At 42.3% G+C, this 18,925-nt stretch overlaps 2 protein-coding genes across 6 annotated transcripts in view; one reads left to right on the top strand and one right to left on the bottom strand.

Annotated features, from left to right (window-relative positions):
* The window catches only part of HSF2BP (heat shock transcription factor 2 binding protein), a 72,323-nt gene extending 69,253 nt beyond the window's left edge, over nucleotides 1–3,070 (bottom strand). For both annotated transcript variants that reach the window (XM_085893208.1, XM_085893218.1), the window contains exon 1: nucleotides 2,937–3,070. In XM_085893208.1, coding sequence (XP_085749334.1) covers nucleotides 2,937–2,951 — 15 coding nt within the window. In that variant the 5' untranslated portion in view covers nucleotides 2,952–3,070. The remainder of the gene's footprint in view (nucleotides 1–2,936) is intronic.
* A 184-nt stretch (nucleotides 3,071–3,254) lies between these two features.
* The window catches only part of XRCC1 (X-ray repair cross complementing 1), a 97,324-nt gene continuing 81,653 nt past the window's right edge, over nucleotides 3,255–18,925 (top strand). Inside the window, exons 1-4 of one of the 4 annotated variants that reach the window (XM_085893198.1) lie at nucleotides 4,932–5,087; nucleotides 9,601–9,661; nucleotides 16,837–16,929; nucleotides 17,320–17,410. In XM_085893198.1, coding sequence (XP_085749324.1) covers nucleotides 17,402–17,410 — 9 coding nt within the window. In that variant the 5' untranslated portion in view covers nucleotides 4,932–5,087; nucleotides 9,601–9,661; nucleotides 16,837–16,929; nucleotides 17,320–17,401. Of the gene's footprint in view, nucleotides 3,417–4,928; nucleotides 5,088–9,600; nucleotides 9,662–16,836; nucleotides 16,930–17,319; nucleotides 17,411–18,925 lie in introns of those variants that run through there. The other 3 variants (XM_085893188.1, XM_085893178.1, XM_085893168.1) reach the window with 3 other exon arrangements.

The following is an 18,925-nucleotide window of genomic DNA, read 5'->3' as shown; positions in this document are numbered from 1 at the left end:
TTGACTCAGCCTGTCATCCTTCTGAGGTCGGCAAAATGAGTACAAGTGTACTGGTCCCGGTGTATGCCCTGGTTAGAATAGGTGTACCATATCCCTGTGTGTTGTAAGAGGTGACCAGGGTTGGTGTCAGGAAGGGCATCCAATCATAAAACATTGCCTCAAGAAAAAACCCAACCCTTGCACAGCAGGGAAAAATGGCTGTAAAAACGGTAATTTTTTTTTTAATCTTCTTGTCCGAAATGGCTGAACACATCAAGGTGAAACTTTACAGGTATGACTGCCTTTCTATGAGGAATGGAAAGTTCCCTCCTTCAACATCATCGGTCATTAACATGGTTTGGCAGCCATATTGGATTTACCCGAAAACCTCTTAAAACCTTCTCCAGAACGGCTGGACAGATTGAGGGGAACCTTCACACACATGTTCCCCAAGCATTGGGGATACCAGGGTGTAAATGAATAATTGATTGGTCACATGGTTTGGCAGCCATATTGGATTGAAGGGAAAATCTTTGTTCTTCCATTTGATTTGAATTTCATTTTATTTATTTACAAATTTGCCGCCAGAAGAGTTGGCTCGCAACAAGTCCTTCTCAAGACTGCGTGGGGTATGCATTCTATGAATACCATCTCGTTATTTATTTGTCCAAGCCTCCCTCCATTTTATCCCTCATTCCTGCTGTTGGTGTGCTTTCTACTGTTCCTTTTGTAGTTGTGTCCTGATCCATTCTATGTTCTCGCTCCTCTTCAAGCCTCGACTTTGCATGCAAAAAAACGGTTCAAGAATAAGTGTCAAATATAAAGCATTCACATGTCATGGGCACCCTCATGTTCGTTCCACAGGGCATATGGGATCCACAGGGAGTAAAATACATGTTGTGGGATGACAGACAATGGTCCATTGCGTTTCATACAACAAAGAGTGAAGTTTTAATTTGCAACTCATGGTCAATGCAATACTATCGATGGAACTCTGTCCTCTCCTCATGGAGGGTGGAGTGTCCCATGGCAGTCTTGTTCCTCATCTACATAAATGACATCTCCAATACCCTGGAAACCTTCGTCATCTGCGCAGGACTCCACGCTGTGTCATACAGCAAGCAGCAGTTTCATTCTCTGATTACCTGGAAATAATTCATTGCTGGTCTGAAAAATGGAACATGTCTATGAATACTGGAAAAAAAGTCAGTCTTGCACCCCATCACTCTTGAAAGATCGTCAAACGAACATCATTCAATTTCCATGCTCAGCCACTGGGATATTTTCAGTGTCTTGAACTAATAAGGAAGTTCAATACTCATGACTCTTTCCTCCCCCAACCCCCACAGGCTTGAAGCAGGTGAGGCACCCACCTCATGTCATCCCCCATTCCCACACACAATCTACCACCATTAACCCAGCCCTTTCACATGCAGGATTCTGTGCTCCCTCCACCCTCTCTAATCTTTTTCCTGTTCAATAATTCTTTGGTCATTGCACCCAACTGTTACTCCACTGCCTCACATTCATTTTGTCACCTCTTTACCGTCTCACCTCTACCAAGAACCTAGATTCTTGCATTGAAAAAAAAGAAACGTTGGAGAATTCAAATGCAAACCTGTCTGTTAACTTTGCTCCAAACTGCTAATTAAGGAGTATCTATAACCATCTACTTCAGTTACGTCACACCAGAGGTGAAGGGCTTGATCCAATTATTCGAATACCAGAGATTGTCTGTAGTGGGATATAGACTTGAGCAGCTGATAAACCATCATGTAAATCCATTAAATTGAACCCACACCGTTAAACCAAATCAGTAAGCAGGATGGCCTTGAGGTACGCACACTCGCCTCTAAGCTGTAGCCTGGGTTCGAATCCCGATTTCTGACAGAGCTATAAACTGCCATCCTGATTTTTCACAGGCATGGCGATTCATCGACGTGTGTGCCGTCCCTCGGATGGACGTTAAATGGGAATCCCGTCTGCCAGCATTCGTTGGTGGACATTAAAGATCCCACGTGTCCTTCACGAAGAGTAGGCGAGCTATCCCCGGCACCATGGTCAAATTCCAAATTCCTGCCCAAGCCAGCAGAGGGTATTCCATCAGCAGCACAGCTGCGCCCTCAGCCAATGATGCAGCACCGCAGCCTTGTTCTGAAATTAAACTAAGAAAAAGAGCAAGTAATATCAAATTATTATATTAATACGCTAAGCCATATTTTGTGGACGTATCTCCTCTGAAACTGCCGGAAGGATTGTCACCACTTTCGGCATGCGGGTGTTCCTGTGGTCTAATGTACAGCTCGCGCCACACGGACAGGTTTTGGAATTTTTACACGAGTTTGCATGGTGACGTGTGACGTCACCGCTGAGAGGCGTAATGACGTCATGACATCCACGGTCATTCGCTGACGTCATTACGTGCGTCGTCGACAGACCGTCACCGCTGAGAGGAAACAGCGTCTGCAATGTAAAACCCTCTTCTCCAGATGCTGATTACCTCAGAAAGTGAATTTGACACAAAAAAATGTTACAAGAAACATTATATATAAAGAAATTCGATAAATCACATTGTGAACACCGGATATATTGACGTCCTAACGAACCCTCACTCAAGAAACTTAATATTAATAGTAAATACAAATATCCTTTCTGGACGCGGAGAATTCACGGATTTTATTCTTAAATATCGAGGGGGGGGGTTCATTTTCAAGAGGACACAGCATTACGACCGATTTTATTGTGATATAATAATTGTTTTTCCACACGAACGAGAACGACGTGAAGAAACCAATTTTTATTCGACCTTTTCGATGAGATTAAAAAAAAATTCAACCTCGAACGTAACATTATTATTTAAAAAAAAATGCTGCCATTCACACGTCTTCATTTTCTGTAATCATTGTTTTACCTCCTTCAGTTTCCTCAGAATCAGCAATTTAATACTCATCACTTACCTGAACATCGGCCATGGTTCAAAGCGCGGCAACGGAGCACGAAACGTCGTGTCACCCTTGGGTTACCTCATGAAAACAAAACGGGTACGACGGATATAAAAGTGATTTGCAAATTCAAGTGGCGGAATAACAATTAAAAAAAAAATAATTATATATATATATATATATATATATATATATATATATATATATATATATATATATATATATATATATATAATAGTCGGTGTATATATTTCTACAACCCTGTGGTAAACGACTTGAGAGCACGTCAAATCGCGATTCCCGCTCGATGACGTGGCGTTCGCCGATTGGTTGGTTCTGGTCCCGGTGACGTGGCGGATGCCGATTCGTCGATGCGGTTCCTCAGCGAGGCCTAGTGGTGGATTGGAACAGCGCAAGTGTTGCTGAATACAGACAATACGGCAGGGGGTCAATTTTATTGAGCAATCTTTGGAAATATTTGGTACGTACCATGGCGTGAGTATCCGAGACGTGTGGTTACAATGGAGTGAGAACAAGGAATTGTGGATGGAAGTGTCTGTCCGCAGTAATCGTCGTGATGATAGTGACATGATAATATGAATCCTCACTTGCACCGAGAGCACTAACACTGTACGCTCGAGCTGACGTTGTGCAGTTACTAACAATTATCGTGGAGATTAAATGATGACGAACCATGTTTTCATGTATCGATACTGTCGGGAACTCTGGCAATCTGGAATAGGCCATATGCTTTGAAAGCATCGAGTTAATTGCAATGAATGAATGGGGCATGTGTGTGAGTGAAAGAATCATAAGAGGGAATGAATGAATTGGGCATGTGTGTGTGAGTGAAAGAATCATAAGAGGGATTGAATGAATTGGGCATGTGTGTGTGAGTGAAAGAATCATAAGAGGGAATGAATGAATGGGGCATGTGTGTGTGAGTGAAAGAATCATAAGAGGGATTGAATGAATTGGGCATGTGTGTGTGAGTGAAAGAATCATAAGAGGGAATGAATGAATTGGGCATGTGTGTGTGAGTGAAAGAATCATAAGAGGGATTGAATGAATTGGGCATGTGTGTGTGAGTGAAAGAATCATAAGAGGGAATGAATGAATGGGGCATGTGTGTGAGTGAAAGAATCATAAGAGGGAATGAATGAATTGGGCATGTGTGTGTGAGTGAAAGAATCATAAGAGGGAATGAATGAATTGGGCATGTGTGTGTGAGTGAAAGAATCATAAGAGGGATTGAATGAATTGGGCATGTGTGTGTGAGTGAAAGAATCATAAGAGGGAATGAATGAATTGGGCATGTGTGTGTGAGTGAAAGAATCATAAGAGGGAATGAATGAATTGGGCATGTGTGTGTGAGTGAAAGAATCATAAGAGGGATTGAATGAATTGGGCATGTGTGTGTGTGAGTGAAAGAATCATAAGAGGGAATGAATGAATGGGGCATGTGTGTGAGTGAAAGAATCATAAGAGGGAATGAATGAATTGGGCATGTGTGTGTGAGTGAAAGAATCATAAGAGGGATTGAATGAATTGGGCATGTGTGAGTGAAAGAATCATAAGATGGAATGAATGAATGGGGCATGTGTATGAGTGAAAGAATCATAAGAGGGAATGAATGAATTGGGCATGTGTGTGTGTGAGTGAAAGAATCATAAGAGGGAATGAATGAATGGGGCATGTGTGTGTGAGTGAAAGAATCATAGGGAATGAATGAGAGAAGAGGAGGGTCAACGTCGTGTCGTTCTGCAAGACACGTGACCAGTATGTCAATTATTATCAGAACAGGGAAACCTCGTTTGGCTGATGTTGAGGCTTAACTACTTATCTAAACGTGCCTGGTGTTGGCTTGATGGTTGGGGTGGTGGGCTTGGGTTCCTGGGGGTCCTGAGTTAAAATAACACGTTTAATTTGAACACGGTCCTGAGGCTGTTGAATTAATACCTGGTGGGGTTGACTCTGCCCGTCATCCTTCCGAGGTCAGCAAAATGAGTGCCAGCTTGCTGGTATACCGTGTCGGAGTGGCGACCCGTCCAGGATTGTGCCCCAATAGCCAAGGAGACTGCTTAAACAGCAGCGACGCTCTGCACAGAGTATGGTCCCGATGGAATGGAAAGGACTCCCCAACCTGTTACCTTCCTCCATGTCAAGGTGATGATTTGAGTCGACATCTGGTGTATGCTTTGCTCATCCCCTTCCCCTCACCACAAACACACACACACACACACACAGAGAGACACAGAGAGACACAGAGAGACACAGAGAGACAGAGAGAGACAGAGAGAGACAGAGAGAGACAGAGAGAGACAGAGAGAGACAGAGAGAGACAGAGAGACACAGAGAGACACAGAGAGACACAGAGAGACACAGAGAGACACAGAGAGACACAGAGAGACACAGAGAGACACAGAGAGACACAGAGAGACACAGAGAGACACAGAGAGACACAGAGAGACACAGAGAGAGAGCGATTATAGAGATACACACGATGAGAGATTGCGACCATACTCTGCGAAGAGCATTGGTGCTGCCTAAGCAGTCTCCTTTAAACTGCTCCATACGTACGAGGCAAGGCGGAATGTCTGGGCTCTTTGCTCACGTGTCCAACTGATCCGTCTCTCTACCAGCTGTGCCGTCTCTACCTTTTCCTGTACACCGTGACTCTTTCGCCGAGAAGAAGGACAAAGTTCTGACCAGCCTTCCCTCTGCTTCAGTTCTAAGTCCAGTTGGCATCAGGACCCCAAGTCCTCAAATCTTGCTTTGCCTTGATTCTCTTCAGCTTCTCCTTCACCTTGGTCTGCCTTCCAACTGCTTGTAACTTGGCCAACGTTCCCATCGTACAAGGAAGGATAAAATCTAACGGATTCACTCACCTGTAAGCCATTGAGTATCACTCTCTTTTGTACGTCTAGTCATGGAATCCATCGTTGTAATTTTCATCAATTATTTCTTCTCCAATCTTTGATCATCAGTTTTGATTCTTTCCCACTCATTTATTTTTTCCTCCTCTCTCAGCAATAGTTGAAGGTCCTGAATCTTGGACGTGAAGTCGGGGCTGTATCTCGAGACAAATTGTGCATGCCTTTGGAACTCTCTGGCACCCCACTCACATCACCAGGCTTTCTTCTTTGAGAAAGTTCAAAGAAAACATTTTAATTCCCTAAACATCCAATTTGAATTGAAACATCTAGACATCTAGAGTCGACGAGAACGTGCACAATTTGTATCTCCTGTGGTGGCTGTTGGAGTGTCTTTATTTATTTAATGCCACTATTTAAGTTGGGAGTCTCTCTTGGACTATCTGGAGTTTTAAAACTGAATTAATTCCAGGATTTAATTTCAGTTAAACAGGATGTTGCAGCTATAAGTTGTTTGGATCAAAGGAGCTTGCAAGTATCTTTCAAGTAACAATAAAAGCTAATATAACTTCAAAGAATATCACTAAGGGAAGATGTTTGCTTGGTGGTTAGCGTGGCTGGCTTTGGATATTAAGGTCCTGAATTTGAGCCCCATTGGCTGCTGAATTAACACCTGGCAGGGTTGACTCAGTCTGTCATCCTTCCGAGGTTGGCGAAATGAGAACCAGTATACTGGTACGGGGACACAGCATCAGCGTCAGAGTCATGCCTCAACAAAATGATAGCTACCTGGCAACCAAGCTGCCAAACGTAATAATAATAATAATGATAATAATAATAATAAAAAATCACTAAAAGGTAATTATTGAGGAAAAGGGACCCAGGGCTCAACCTTTTCAAGACAAATTGAAAAGGCATTTGTTTTGAGTGGTCCAAAGTTTGTTTGTTTGTTTGTTTGTTTGTTTGTGTTTGTGTGTGTGTGTTCTCTTGAATGCCAGCAGTGGAATAATCAGCCTGCTTCATATTAACCTGTTTTCATTGTTAAAAATTTGTATGCCTTGTGCTGTATTTAGGGTTGGGAGGATGGACTCGGGGTACACACACTCTTCTCAAGCCGTGTCACCTGGGTTTGAATCCCGACCCAGCTACAAAATATCATGTTGATGTTTCATATGCAGGGTAATTCATCAATGTGTGTGCCGTCCCTCAGACGGATGTTAAACTGGACATCCCGTCTGCTGGCATGTGTTGGTGGACTATAAAGATCCCATGATGTCCTTCATGACGTGTTGGCGCGTTATCTCCGGCACGCTTGCCAAGGTCCTCAAAAAAGAATTCCTGCCCTAACCTTGCATTTCCCCCCTGTCCCAACGGAATGAAGTGCAAAAAGGGTCTTCCCCCAAGGGTGTTGCTATGCCCCTAAGCTGGACATGCAGATCGGTAGATTTGTAAATTAATTGTGGTAGTAGAAGTAGTACGATATTTCTTAAATATGGAATAAGTCCAGCAAATTGGTTGTGCGTTGTTGTGCAGATTGAAGGGTGATTTAATCATCTGCGTTGTTTGTGACTTGCCAAAGTTTAAGGAGCTGAAGGCCCGGTCACACCTTGACGTTTTAGCCAACGTATGCCGATTTTTGAATTTTTTTTTTCTAAAACGCTGGCACACGTTGAATACGTTATGGGTAAGTTTTGATAACATTGAGAGCACGCTGGCATACGTCGTAGTACGTTGCCATACGTCATTGTACGTTGGCTTTAAACGTTGTACTTTTCGGTTGTCCTCAAATTTTTTCATGCTTGAAATTTCACGACGTATGCCGGCGTATGACTCACACGTTCCGCTACGCTGGCCACAAGTTGTAGGCACGGTCTGCGATCGTTGACAGACGTCAACACATGCTACTTGTAAGTTAATCATAAGTTGAGACACGCCGAGGTAGTGTTTAGAGTACCCGAAACCTATTTCCTACCTATGATTAACGTGTTGTTGGCACGTTACGCGATCGTTGCCACACGTCGACAGACGTTACTTTTTAAGTTACTCATAGGCTGAAAGACGTCGGTATAATGGATCGTCCTTGCGTCAGCGTCCACGGCCACGGCCAGGACACTTATTTGCAGCATTCTTCAAACTTTTCTTCGGCATGACGAGGATGTTCACACTTCGATGTCTAGCTTGGCTATGATTCCAATTGTCCATCGGCAGCGTCTATTTAAAATAGTCGAGTTTGAGCGTTTTAACACGTTCAGAAGAAACGTTTCAAATTTCCAAACCCCAGCGTCAAAAAAAAACAAACAAAAAAAAAAAACGAAGGCGAGTGACAGCAATTTAAATCGTTCATTGTAAACAATGAAACTAGCTGAGTGGTACCGTTTAAAAGTCGTTGAGTGTCAAAAAAATCCAATTGTTGAGCGCAAGCGTCTACTTTCAATAGTGGAGATGCAGCCATTTAAATCGTTGAGTGGCAGCCTATGAACCTACCCGTGGACACGCGGACGCAAGGACGATCCATCATAACCCACACCCTCCCCCTCACACCCACCTACTACTGCCAACATGAACAAACTACTACTAATACTGATACTGATACTGATACTGTTACTGCTGACATGGACATCGACTCAAAAAGGACTCGAAAACACTGTTGGGTTCCCCTTTTATGAACACCATTTTTATATACCAATTCCCAAAACCGCTGGGAACACGTCTTTATATGGCAGTTGTAACCTAGAAACACGTTCATTTATTTTTTTTGTCGACCGGAAGACGTCATTGGAATACGTCTATATACGTCGATGTGTGTTGGGACTACGTAAAGAATTGGTTCAAAGCACGTCAAACATAAGTTAGAAATAAGTTTCGCGTAAAAAAGACATTACCGCGACGTGTTTCGACTTATGAGTAGCTGAAAAGTAGCCTTTGTGGACGTGTGTAAGCGTCCACATATCGTGTGTAAAACTTATCGCATGCGGAACGTGTGTCATACGCCGAGTACGTCGTAAAATTTTGAACATGTTCAAAATTTCTTGACGTACTCTACTTACTACGACTTATGATAGCGTATTTAGCGTTCTACTCACGCATACCAAACTTACCCATACCGTATTCGACGTGCCCCAACGTTTTAGACACACTTTTTGTTACGTCGGCATACGCTGGCAAGATCGCCAAGGTGTGACCGCGATTTTGACCCTTCCATTTCTACGGCAGTTATGATTTGAATCGTTGTGCATCAGCCTTTTAATAGGCTACGCCACGACATCGTCGGCGATGCGTGCAACGCGCTATGCCTGAGTTAGACTATCGTTGGGCATCGGTTGTGTAGGCCGACAACAGGTTCAGCATTCGTTGGTATAAGTTATCTATAACACAACGAAACGTTCTGTGTAGTTACCAATGCGTTATACATAAGACCAAGTCGCTATGAATACGTCCGAATCTTTAAAAAAAAACATCAAAAGTTCAACGTAGGCCAGCGTTTTACATAAATTTTAACACGTTGCCATCGCTGGCTAAAACGTCAAGGTGTGACCGGGCCTTGAGTCGTGTCAAGGGAGCAGATGTGGAGCTATCAAGTTGAGATGACTCATGCAAGGGCATTGTCAAATTTGTCTTTAAAAAAATAAAAAAAACATTATGATATCTGTTTATAATGTTTAGCAATTTGCCTTTACAAGTTGTGAGAAAAGACAATTTGCCAATCACCCATCATGTTAATCAGTTTTGGCATCAATGGTCTATTTATCACCCCCAAAGTTTATTTTATTTTTTTAATTGCTTGAGCAATTCTACTCTTCTTTCAGATACTTGGATATGCAGGAGATCCTAGCGAGTGAGGTGGCATTGTGCACCAGTGAAGACCATGTGAGTGCTCATCTTTTTACAGATGCCTTCAAAGAGGGGAAATTTATTTGATATATATATATATATATATATATATATATATATATATATATATATATATATATATATATATATATATATATATATATATATATATATATATATATATATATTAGCCTGGTGTTGGCGCAGTGGTAAGGGCAGTGGCTTGGGACCCAAGAGGTCCTGAGTTCAAGCCCCGTTGGGACACTGAATTAATATATGTATGTATATATATATATATATATATATATATATATATTTATATAATGTGTATATATATATATATATATATATATACATATATGTATTTATATAATGTGTATATATATAAATATATATATATATATATATATATATATATATCTATATATATATTTATATATATATATATATATATATATATATATATATATATATATATATATATATATATATATATATATATGTATATATATATATATATATATATATATATATATATATATATATATATATATATATAAATATATATAAACCAAGTCGAAAACACCAGGGGGTTGACTCAGCCTGCCATCCTTCCGAGGTCGGCGAAATGAGCACCAGTTGTACTGGGCCCGGTGTATGCCCCGGTTAGAATAGGTGTACCATATCCCTGTGTGTCGTAAGAGGCGACCAGGGTTGCGTCAGGAAGGGCATCCGGCGTAAAAACCTATGCCAAATCATTATGCGGACAACAAAACGAATTTCCATACCGGATCGGTCGAGGCCCGGGTTACCAACGACCGCCACCGGTACCGGTGGTCAGCAGGGTACCAGTGGAAATTGTGCTACTGCTGGGCGAAGGAGGAGAAGGAGACGGGGAAGGCGAGTCCGGAGGCAGTGGGAGAGGGGAAGGGTAGAAATGTGGACGTGAGAGTTGGAACTCTGAATGTTGGGACGATGACTGGCAAAGGGCGAGAGTTGGCTGATATGATGGAGAGAAGAAAGGTGGACATACTGTGTGTACAAGAGACCAAGTGGATGGGGAGTAAGGCGAGGAGCATTGGAGGTGGTTTCAAACTGTTCTACCATGGTGTGGATGGGAGGAGAAATGGTGTCGGGATAATCCTGAAGGAAGATCATGTCAAGAGGGTATTGGAGGTGAGGAGGGTGTCTGACCGAGTGATGAGTGTGAAGTTGGAAATTGAAGGGGTGATGATGAATGTCATCAGTGCATATGCCCCACATATGGGGTGTGAGATGGAATATAAAGAAGATTTCTGGAGTGAGTTAGATGAAGTGGTGGAGGGTGTATCCAAGGATGAAAGAGTGGTGATTGGAGCAGATTTCAATGGACATGTTGGGGAAGGGAATAAAGAGGATGAGGAGGTGATGGGGAGGTACGGTCTCAACAAGAGAAATGTGGAAGGGCAAATGGTGGTAGAGTTTGCAAAAAGAATGGAAATGGCAGTGGTAAACACGTATTTCAAGAAGAAGGAGGAACACAGGGTGACATACAAGAGTGGAGGTAAGTGCACACAGGTGGATTACATCTTAAGTAGGAGATGCAACCTGAAAGAGATTAGTGACTGTAAGGTTGTGGCAGGGGAGAGTGTAGCTCGACAGCATCGATTGGTGGTCTGTAGGATGACTTTAGAGGTGAGGTTGAGGAAGAGAGTGAGGGCTGAACCAAGGACCAGATGGTGGAAGCTGAAGGAGGAAGACTGTTGCGTGAAATTTAGGGAGGAGGTGAGACAGGCGCTGGATGGTGGTAAAGATGGGTGGGATGATTGGGCAACGACAGCAGAAGTTGTGAGGGAGATAGCTCGGAAGGTACTTGGTGTGACATCTGGACAGAGGAAGGAAGATAAGGAGACTTGGTGGTGGAATGAGGAAGTACAGGAAAGTATAAGGAAGAAGGGGTTGGCTAAAAAGAAGTGGGATAGTCAGAGAGATGAAGAAAGTCGGCAGGAGTATAAGGAGTGGCGTCGAAAAGGAACACGAGAGGTGGCAAAGGCCAAGGAAAAGGCATATGACGAGCTGTATGAGAAGCTGGATACAAAAGAAGGGGAAAAGGATTTATACCGATTGGCAAGACAGAGGGACCGAGCTGGGAAGGATGTGCTGCAGGTTCGGGTGATGAAGGACGCAAATGGGAATGTGCTGACGAGCGAGGAGAGTGTGTTGAGAAGGTGGATGGAGTACTTTGAGGAGCTGATGAATGAAGAAAATGAGAGAGAGAGAAGGTTGGAAGAGGTGGAGATAGTGAATCTGGAAGTGGGGTGGATCAGTAAGGATGAAGTGAGGACTGCTATGAAGAAGATGAAAAGTGGAAAGGCGGTTGGCCCAGATGGTATACCAGTGGAGGCATGGAAGTGCTTAGGAGAGATGGCAGTGGGGTTGTTAACCAGATTGTTTAATAAAGTCTTGGAAAGTGAGAGGATGCCGGAGGAGTGGAGATTAAGTGTACTGATTCCGATTTTCAAGAATAAGGGTGATGTGCAGAGCTGTGGAAATTACAGAGGGATAAAGTTGTTAAGCCACACCATGAAGTTGTGGGAAAGAGTAGTGGAAGCTCGGTTGAGAGGAGAGGTGACGATCTGTGAGCAGCAATATGGGTTTATGCCAGGAAAGAGCACCACTGATGCGATGTTTGCTTTGAGAATGGTGATGGAGAAGTATATGGAAGGCCAGAAAGAGTTACATTGTGTGTTTGTGGATTTAGAGAAAGCTTATGATAGGGTGCCAAGAGAGGAGTTGTGGTATTGTATGAGGAAGTCGGGAGTGGTGGAGAAGTATGTGAGGATCGTGCAGGATATGTATGAGGACAGTGTGACAGCGGTGAGGTGTGCGGTAGGAATGACGGACCGGTTTAAGGTTAAAGTGGGATTGCACCAAGGATCGACTCTGAGCCCTTTCCTGTTTGCAATGGTGATGGACAGGTTGACGGACGAGATCAGACTGGAGTCTCCATGGACCATGATGTTCGCAGATGACATCATGATCTGTAGGGAGAGTAGGGAGCAGGCTGAATCGAGCCTTGAGAGGTGGAGGTACGCACTGGAGAGAAGGGGAATGTTAGTCAGTAGGAGTAAGACGGAGTACATGTGCGTAAATGAGAGGGAGGGTGGTGGTATGGTGCAGTTGCAAGGAGTTGAGGTGGGGAAGGTGGATTGGTTTAAATACTTGGGATCAACTGTCCAAAGTAACGGAGAGTGTGGGAGAGAAGTGAAAAAGAGAGTGCAGGCAGGATGGAGTGGGTGGAGAAGAGTTGCAGGAGTGATTTGTGACAGAAGGGTAGCTGCAAGAGTGAAGGGGAAAGTATACAAGACGGTAGTGAGACCAGCTATGTTGTATGGTTTGGAGGCGGTGGCACTAACAAAAGACAGGAAGCGGAGCTGGAGGTGGCAGAGTTAAAGATGCTGCGATTCTCGTTGGGAGTGACGAGGATGGACAGGATAAGAAATGAGTGTATTAGAGGGACAGCGCAGGTAGGACGGTTTGGAGACAAAGTGAGAGAGGCGAGATTGAGATGGTTTGGACATGTGCACAGGAGGGAAACGGAGTATATCGGGAGAAGGATGTTGAAGATGGAGCCGCCAGGCAGGAGGAGAAGAGGAAGGCCAAAGAAGAGGTTCATGGATGCGGTGAGGGCGGACATGCGGGTGGTTGGAGTGTCAATGGAAGATGTGGAGGATAGAGCAAAATGGAGACAGTTGGTCCGCTGTGGCGACCCCTAGCGGGAGCAAGCCGAAAGAGGAAGAAGAAGAAGAAGATATATATATATATATATATATATATATATATATATATATATATATATATATATATATATATATATATATATATATATATAGTTATACACCACCAGTCAAAAGTTTTAGAACACCCCCATTTTTCCAGTTTTTACTGAAATTTAAGCAGTTTAATGTTTCAATGTACTCTGAAATAAAAGCAGAGAACAAATAAATAATTGCAGAAAAAAAGAAATGGTGGAATTGTTTTGTTGAACAAAATTTAATCCAAATTTTTGACTCATCAAAGTAACCACCTTTTGCAGATATAACAGCCGAACATACTCGTGACATTCTTTCTACAATGAAAATCAAATATTGTTCGGAAAGTTCTTCCCAACACTGTTGCAGAATTTCCCACAAATATGTTGCACTTGTAGGTTGCTTTGCTTTCACCCTTCTGTCCAGTTCATCCCAAACCAGCTCGATGGGGTTTAAGTCTGGAGACTGTGCTGGCCATTCCATGATTTGAAGCCTACCGTCTTGTTCGTTTCTTCTAAGGTAGTTAGTTCTGACATAGCCTGAAGGTATGTTATGGGTCGTTTTCTTGCTGTAGCATGAACCCCTGACCAACTAGGCATAGACCAGAGGGTATTGCATGGCGCTGCAAAATGCTGTGGTAGCCCTTTTGGTTCAGGGTGCACTCACTCTGTGCAAGTCACCGACTGGATCCAGCAAAAGAGTCCCAGATCATCACGCTTCCTCCTCCATGTTTGACAGTTGGTGTCACACACTGAGGAACCATCCTTTCGCCTACTCGATGGCATACAAAAACCCTGCGTGATGAACTGAAGATTTAAAATTTTGATTCATCAGTCCAGAAGACCTTCTTCCAGTTTTCAGTTGTCCACTGGTGGTGCTTCATGTCCCAGGCAAGCCTCTTTTTCTTATTTTGCCATCTTAGCAATGGCTTTCTCACTACCACTCGACCTGTCAAACCTGCAGCTCAAAGTCTTCTCTTCACAGTTGAAACTGAGACTTCCTTACTTCGACCAATATTAAGCTGTGCTTGAAGCTGCTGTCCTGTGAGCCGCCTATCACACAAGCTGTTGACTCTCAGAAACTTGTCTTCTGATTGTGTTGTGGCTTTGAGTCTGCCAGACCTCTTCCTGTTAGAGTTTCTTCCAGTTTCCAAGTGCCTTTTGATGGTGTAGGAAAATGTACTCCCTGGCACCTTGGCTTCTTTGAAATTTCTCTAAAGGAAAGACCTACACTTTTAACGGTTATAATGGTCTGTCTGTCTTATTTTGTTAATTGTCTTTTTCTCACCATTATGATGCAATATACTAATTCCTGCAGTGCAATATTGTCCAAATAATGCTTCAGAGGGTGTCGCAACACAGTCTTTTCCAACACTGCTTTTGTACAGACAGAGGGTTTGTAACTAATCAACAAAAGTTTGGACACCTGTCAGAATTGTTTGCATCAATTTTCAAGGCTTTACTTCCATTGCTGCAGAACAGCTGCAGTTGCGAACCCATTACTTGTTCCCTGAAAAGGGCCTTTTTTAACAACTCTGAAATTTACATTATTTTTCAGGTTCTGGTAACCTAAACTTGTTTTTTTTTAACCTCTGGCAGTTTACTGCTTAGCTTTGTACTATTTCAGGTTATTCACTGGACTTGAGCTGCTTAAATTTCAGTAAAAACTGGAAAAATGGGCGTGTTCTAAAACTTTTGACCGGTCGTGTATATAATATGATGTATTTAACTTCATGAGATCCTGATATACAGTGCCTTCAAAAAGTATTCACACCCCTTGACTTTTTCACATTTTATTGTTACAGCCTGAATTTTAAATGGATCAAGTATAAATGATTTGTTAACTGATCGACACAAAATACCCCTTAATGACAAAGTGAAAACGTGTTTTTAGAATTTTTTACAAATTCATTAAAAATGAGAAGCTGAAATGTCTTACATCAATCAGTATTCAACCCCTTTGCTATGACACTCCAAATTGAGCTCAGGTGCATCCAATTTCCTTTGATCATCCTTGTGATGTCTGTTCAACTAGATTGGAGTCCACCTGTGGCCAATTTAATTGATTGGCCATGATTTTGAAAGAAACACACCTTTCTATATTTTGACAATACATGTAAGAGCATAAACTCCACCATGAAGTCCAAGGAACTGTCTGTAGAACTCCCAGATAGAATTGTGAGGAGGCATAGATCTGGGGAAGGGTATAAAACTATTTCTAGAGTGTGGAAAGTTCCCAAGAGCACAGTGAGCTCCATCATTAGGAAATGGAAATAATATTGAACTACCCAGACTCTTCCGAGAGCTGGACATCTGTCCAAACTGAGCAACTGGGAAAGAAGGACCTTCGTCAGGGAGGTGACCAAGAACCCAATGACCACTCTGGCAGAACAAGAGAGTTCCTTGGCTGACATGGGAGAACCTGCAGGAAGGACAGCAATCTCTGCAGCACTTCACAAATCTTGGCTTTGTGGGAGAGTGGCCAGACGGCATCTACCCCTGAGGAAAAGGCACATGACAGCACACCTGGAGTTTGCAAAAAGGCATGTGAAAGACAGAGCACAAAGCAAAATATTCTGTGATCTGATGAGACAAAAATTGAACTCTTTGACCTGATTGCAAAGTGTTACATCTGGTGGAAACTGAGCCCAACTCATCACCCATCTAACACCAGCTCTACTACCATGGATAATGGTGGTGGCAGCATCATGCTATTTGGGATGCTTTTCAGCAGCAGGAACTGAGATTTGTAAGGATATAGAGATCAATGAATGGAGTAAATACAGGAACATCCTTGAGAACCTGCTTCAGAGTGCAAAATACCTTAGACTACTGCGAAGATATCCATTTCAGCAGAACAATGACCCCAAGCATACAGCTAAAGCAACACTGGAATGGCTTCAGAACAAGAATGTGAAAGTCCTTGAGTGGCCCAGCCAAAGCTCAGACTTGAATCCCATTGTGAATCTGTGGAAAGAGTTGAAGATTTCTGTTTGCTGACACGACCCATCCAACTTGATAGAGCTTGAGCAAACCTGAAAGGAAGAATGGGAGAAAATCCCCAAATCGAGATGTGCAAAGCTGATATAGACATACCCAAGAAGACTCGAAGCTGTAATCGCTGCCAAAGGCGCTTCTACAAAGTATTGACTCAGGGGGCTGAATACTTATGTAAATTCGATATTTCTGTATTTCATTTTAAATATATTTGTAAAAGTTTCTAAAAACATTTTTTCACTTTGTCATTACAGGGTATGTTGTGTAGATCGGTGACAAAAAATTAATTTTTATCCATTTTAAATTTGGGGTGTAACACAAGAAAATGTGAAAAAGTGAAGGGGTGTGATTACTTACTGAAGGCACTGTACCTTCGTTTTTGTCTGCAAAACTGTTTCCAAGTTGTGCCCATTTTTCCATGCAGGTCTGCAAGGCTGAGAATTTGCTTGCAAGGGATGTCGACAAAAAATGGAAATGTGGCAGTCCTTGTGGCAAACAAGCTTCTGTAATATTGCAGGTATGACAAGATTAAAAACAACAACATTGATTACTTTGCTTCAGGTAACCATCTGGGACCATCTTGCTACATCCACCACCGAAGGTGAAGGAAGTTATGTTTTCACCCCTCTCTGTCTTTGTTTGTTTGTCTGTTATTTGCAAAATCGAAGATTTTTTTCAAGTATATTGGTCAGTCGATTTTGTTAGTCTGTCTATCTGTCTGTTTGTTGCCTCCAGGTCACAATTTTAAACTGATCTTCATGAAACTTCACGACATGGTAGAGTTTGTCATAAGGAAGAAGCCTATTGTTTGTAAGATCTAAAGGTCAATAACTTGGGTGAGATTTCTAAAATCCTCAATTTTCATCCGATTGAATGACTTGAACTTTGAAGAGGATTTCTATTTCAGGTCACTGAAATTGGAGTTCGACGTGAGTTGAGCCGTCGATGCTGCGATATCTTATCGTGGCATTTTACCAAGGCCACTTCTAATGACAAAAGTAATAACAATGATGATGATAGCACAATATTAATGTTATTACAAAGCAAGATCAATACAACTGATATCCCTTCCCCAAGGATTTCTTCCTTGGATAAATGCAATGTCAAGGTGTATAGATAGCTTATTATGGTGTTTCGTGGGGCAACCCTACTGGAAATGAAATATTAGAAACCATAAACATGTATGATTACCTTTTTTTAAACATTCGCTACTGCTGTTTAACACAAAACATAAAGGGAGGAACTCAGATGTTCCTGAGATTATATGCTTATCGCTTCCCTCACAGACTAACGGACCTGGGCCGAGATCTGTTGTAATCTATGTACCCCAGAGAGGAAAATAACATGACCTCCCTGAGAGAGCGGGTGTACTAGCTCACTAACTTTACATCAACTCTAAGTTATAAGGCTATCTCTATTACATATCCAAAGTAGAAGGTGAGAAGTGTGCATTTCAGCTGAAGGAAATATTGCTATATATTCAGGAGGAGATGGTTGAGGTGTGTGTACCCATTTATGTCATGAGCACAAATATAACTTGGTCATCTGGGAACAGTCATTCGAGAAGTCAACTCTCCCCAAGACTGAAAGTAATTGGTTAATGGTTTGGGTCTGGCGATATATCAATGTACCAGTTTCATCGATATAATTTTTCATTTTGATATTCCGGTATAATACCGAAAAAATAATCGGCAAATCACCAACAAACTGAAGAAAGTTGTTCACAATCTTTAAATACCATGCATGATTTAAAAAGTTTTGATGCAATTGGCGTCTTGGCTAAACATGGAACTGAACCATATGACGTCAATATTTACCAGGAAGTAAGTACAGTAGGTTTTATCTTTTAAATCTCACCATCTGAGCTCATCAGCTCTGTCCAAGCAATCATGTTTTTCTTTGCTCTCATGGGTAGTTTTAAAGCAATTGCCAATTTATTATTTATGTGCATCATGTGTGCTTTAGAAAACCTGTGCCAAGTCAGTGATCCATGATAGTGATACCGGTAAGAGCTACGAACTACTTCCTGTTCCCAGGATAAGATATGTCTTCAATTTTTTTTTATGTTCGTCCAGTTCCCAGCCATTGTTTTGAGGGATGAAGGATGAAAATGGCATCAAATTTATGTGTTTGTTTTTTTGTGTGTTTTATTCCCCAAGTAATGTCCCCGGTTCACCGAGTCTCGACTCTCCAACATTTGTCTTTTAATCGAATAATCCATCTTTCAATCCCTCTTTCATCCATCCGGCCTCCGTCTATCAATCCACCTTTCTTCTCCAACTCCAGCTACCCATCCATTGCCGGTCCCTCACCCTTTAACTTCCAAAAGTAACTCACTAACTCCTCAGTCTTCATGATCCTGCCCTTTTTTGCCTTTCAAACCCTGTAATTCCCATGGGAAACTTCCCTCACCTGAATCCACCCATTTGTTCCTCCATCTCAAACCACTCTCATCATCCTTCCACCTCTCAACCCCCACTTCACACCATCCCCTTCAAACCCCCTTGTTCATT

This window comes from Eptatretus burgeri, chromosome 1 (assembly GCF_056783735.1).
Source record: "Eptatretus burgeri isolate ZD-2024b chromosome 1, Ebu_testis_v1, whole genome shotgun sequence".
Taxonomy (NCBI): Eukaryota; Metazoa; Chordata; class Myxini; order Myxiniformes; family Myxinidae; genus Eptatretus; species Eptatretus burgeri.
This window is presented reverse-complemented; position numbering and strand designations above follow the sequence as displayed.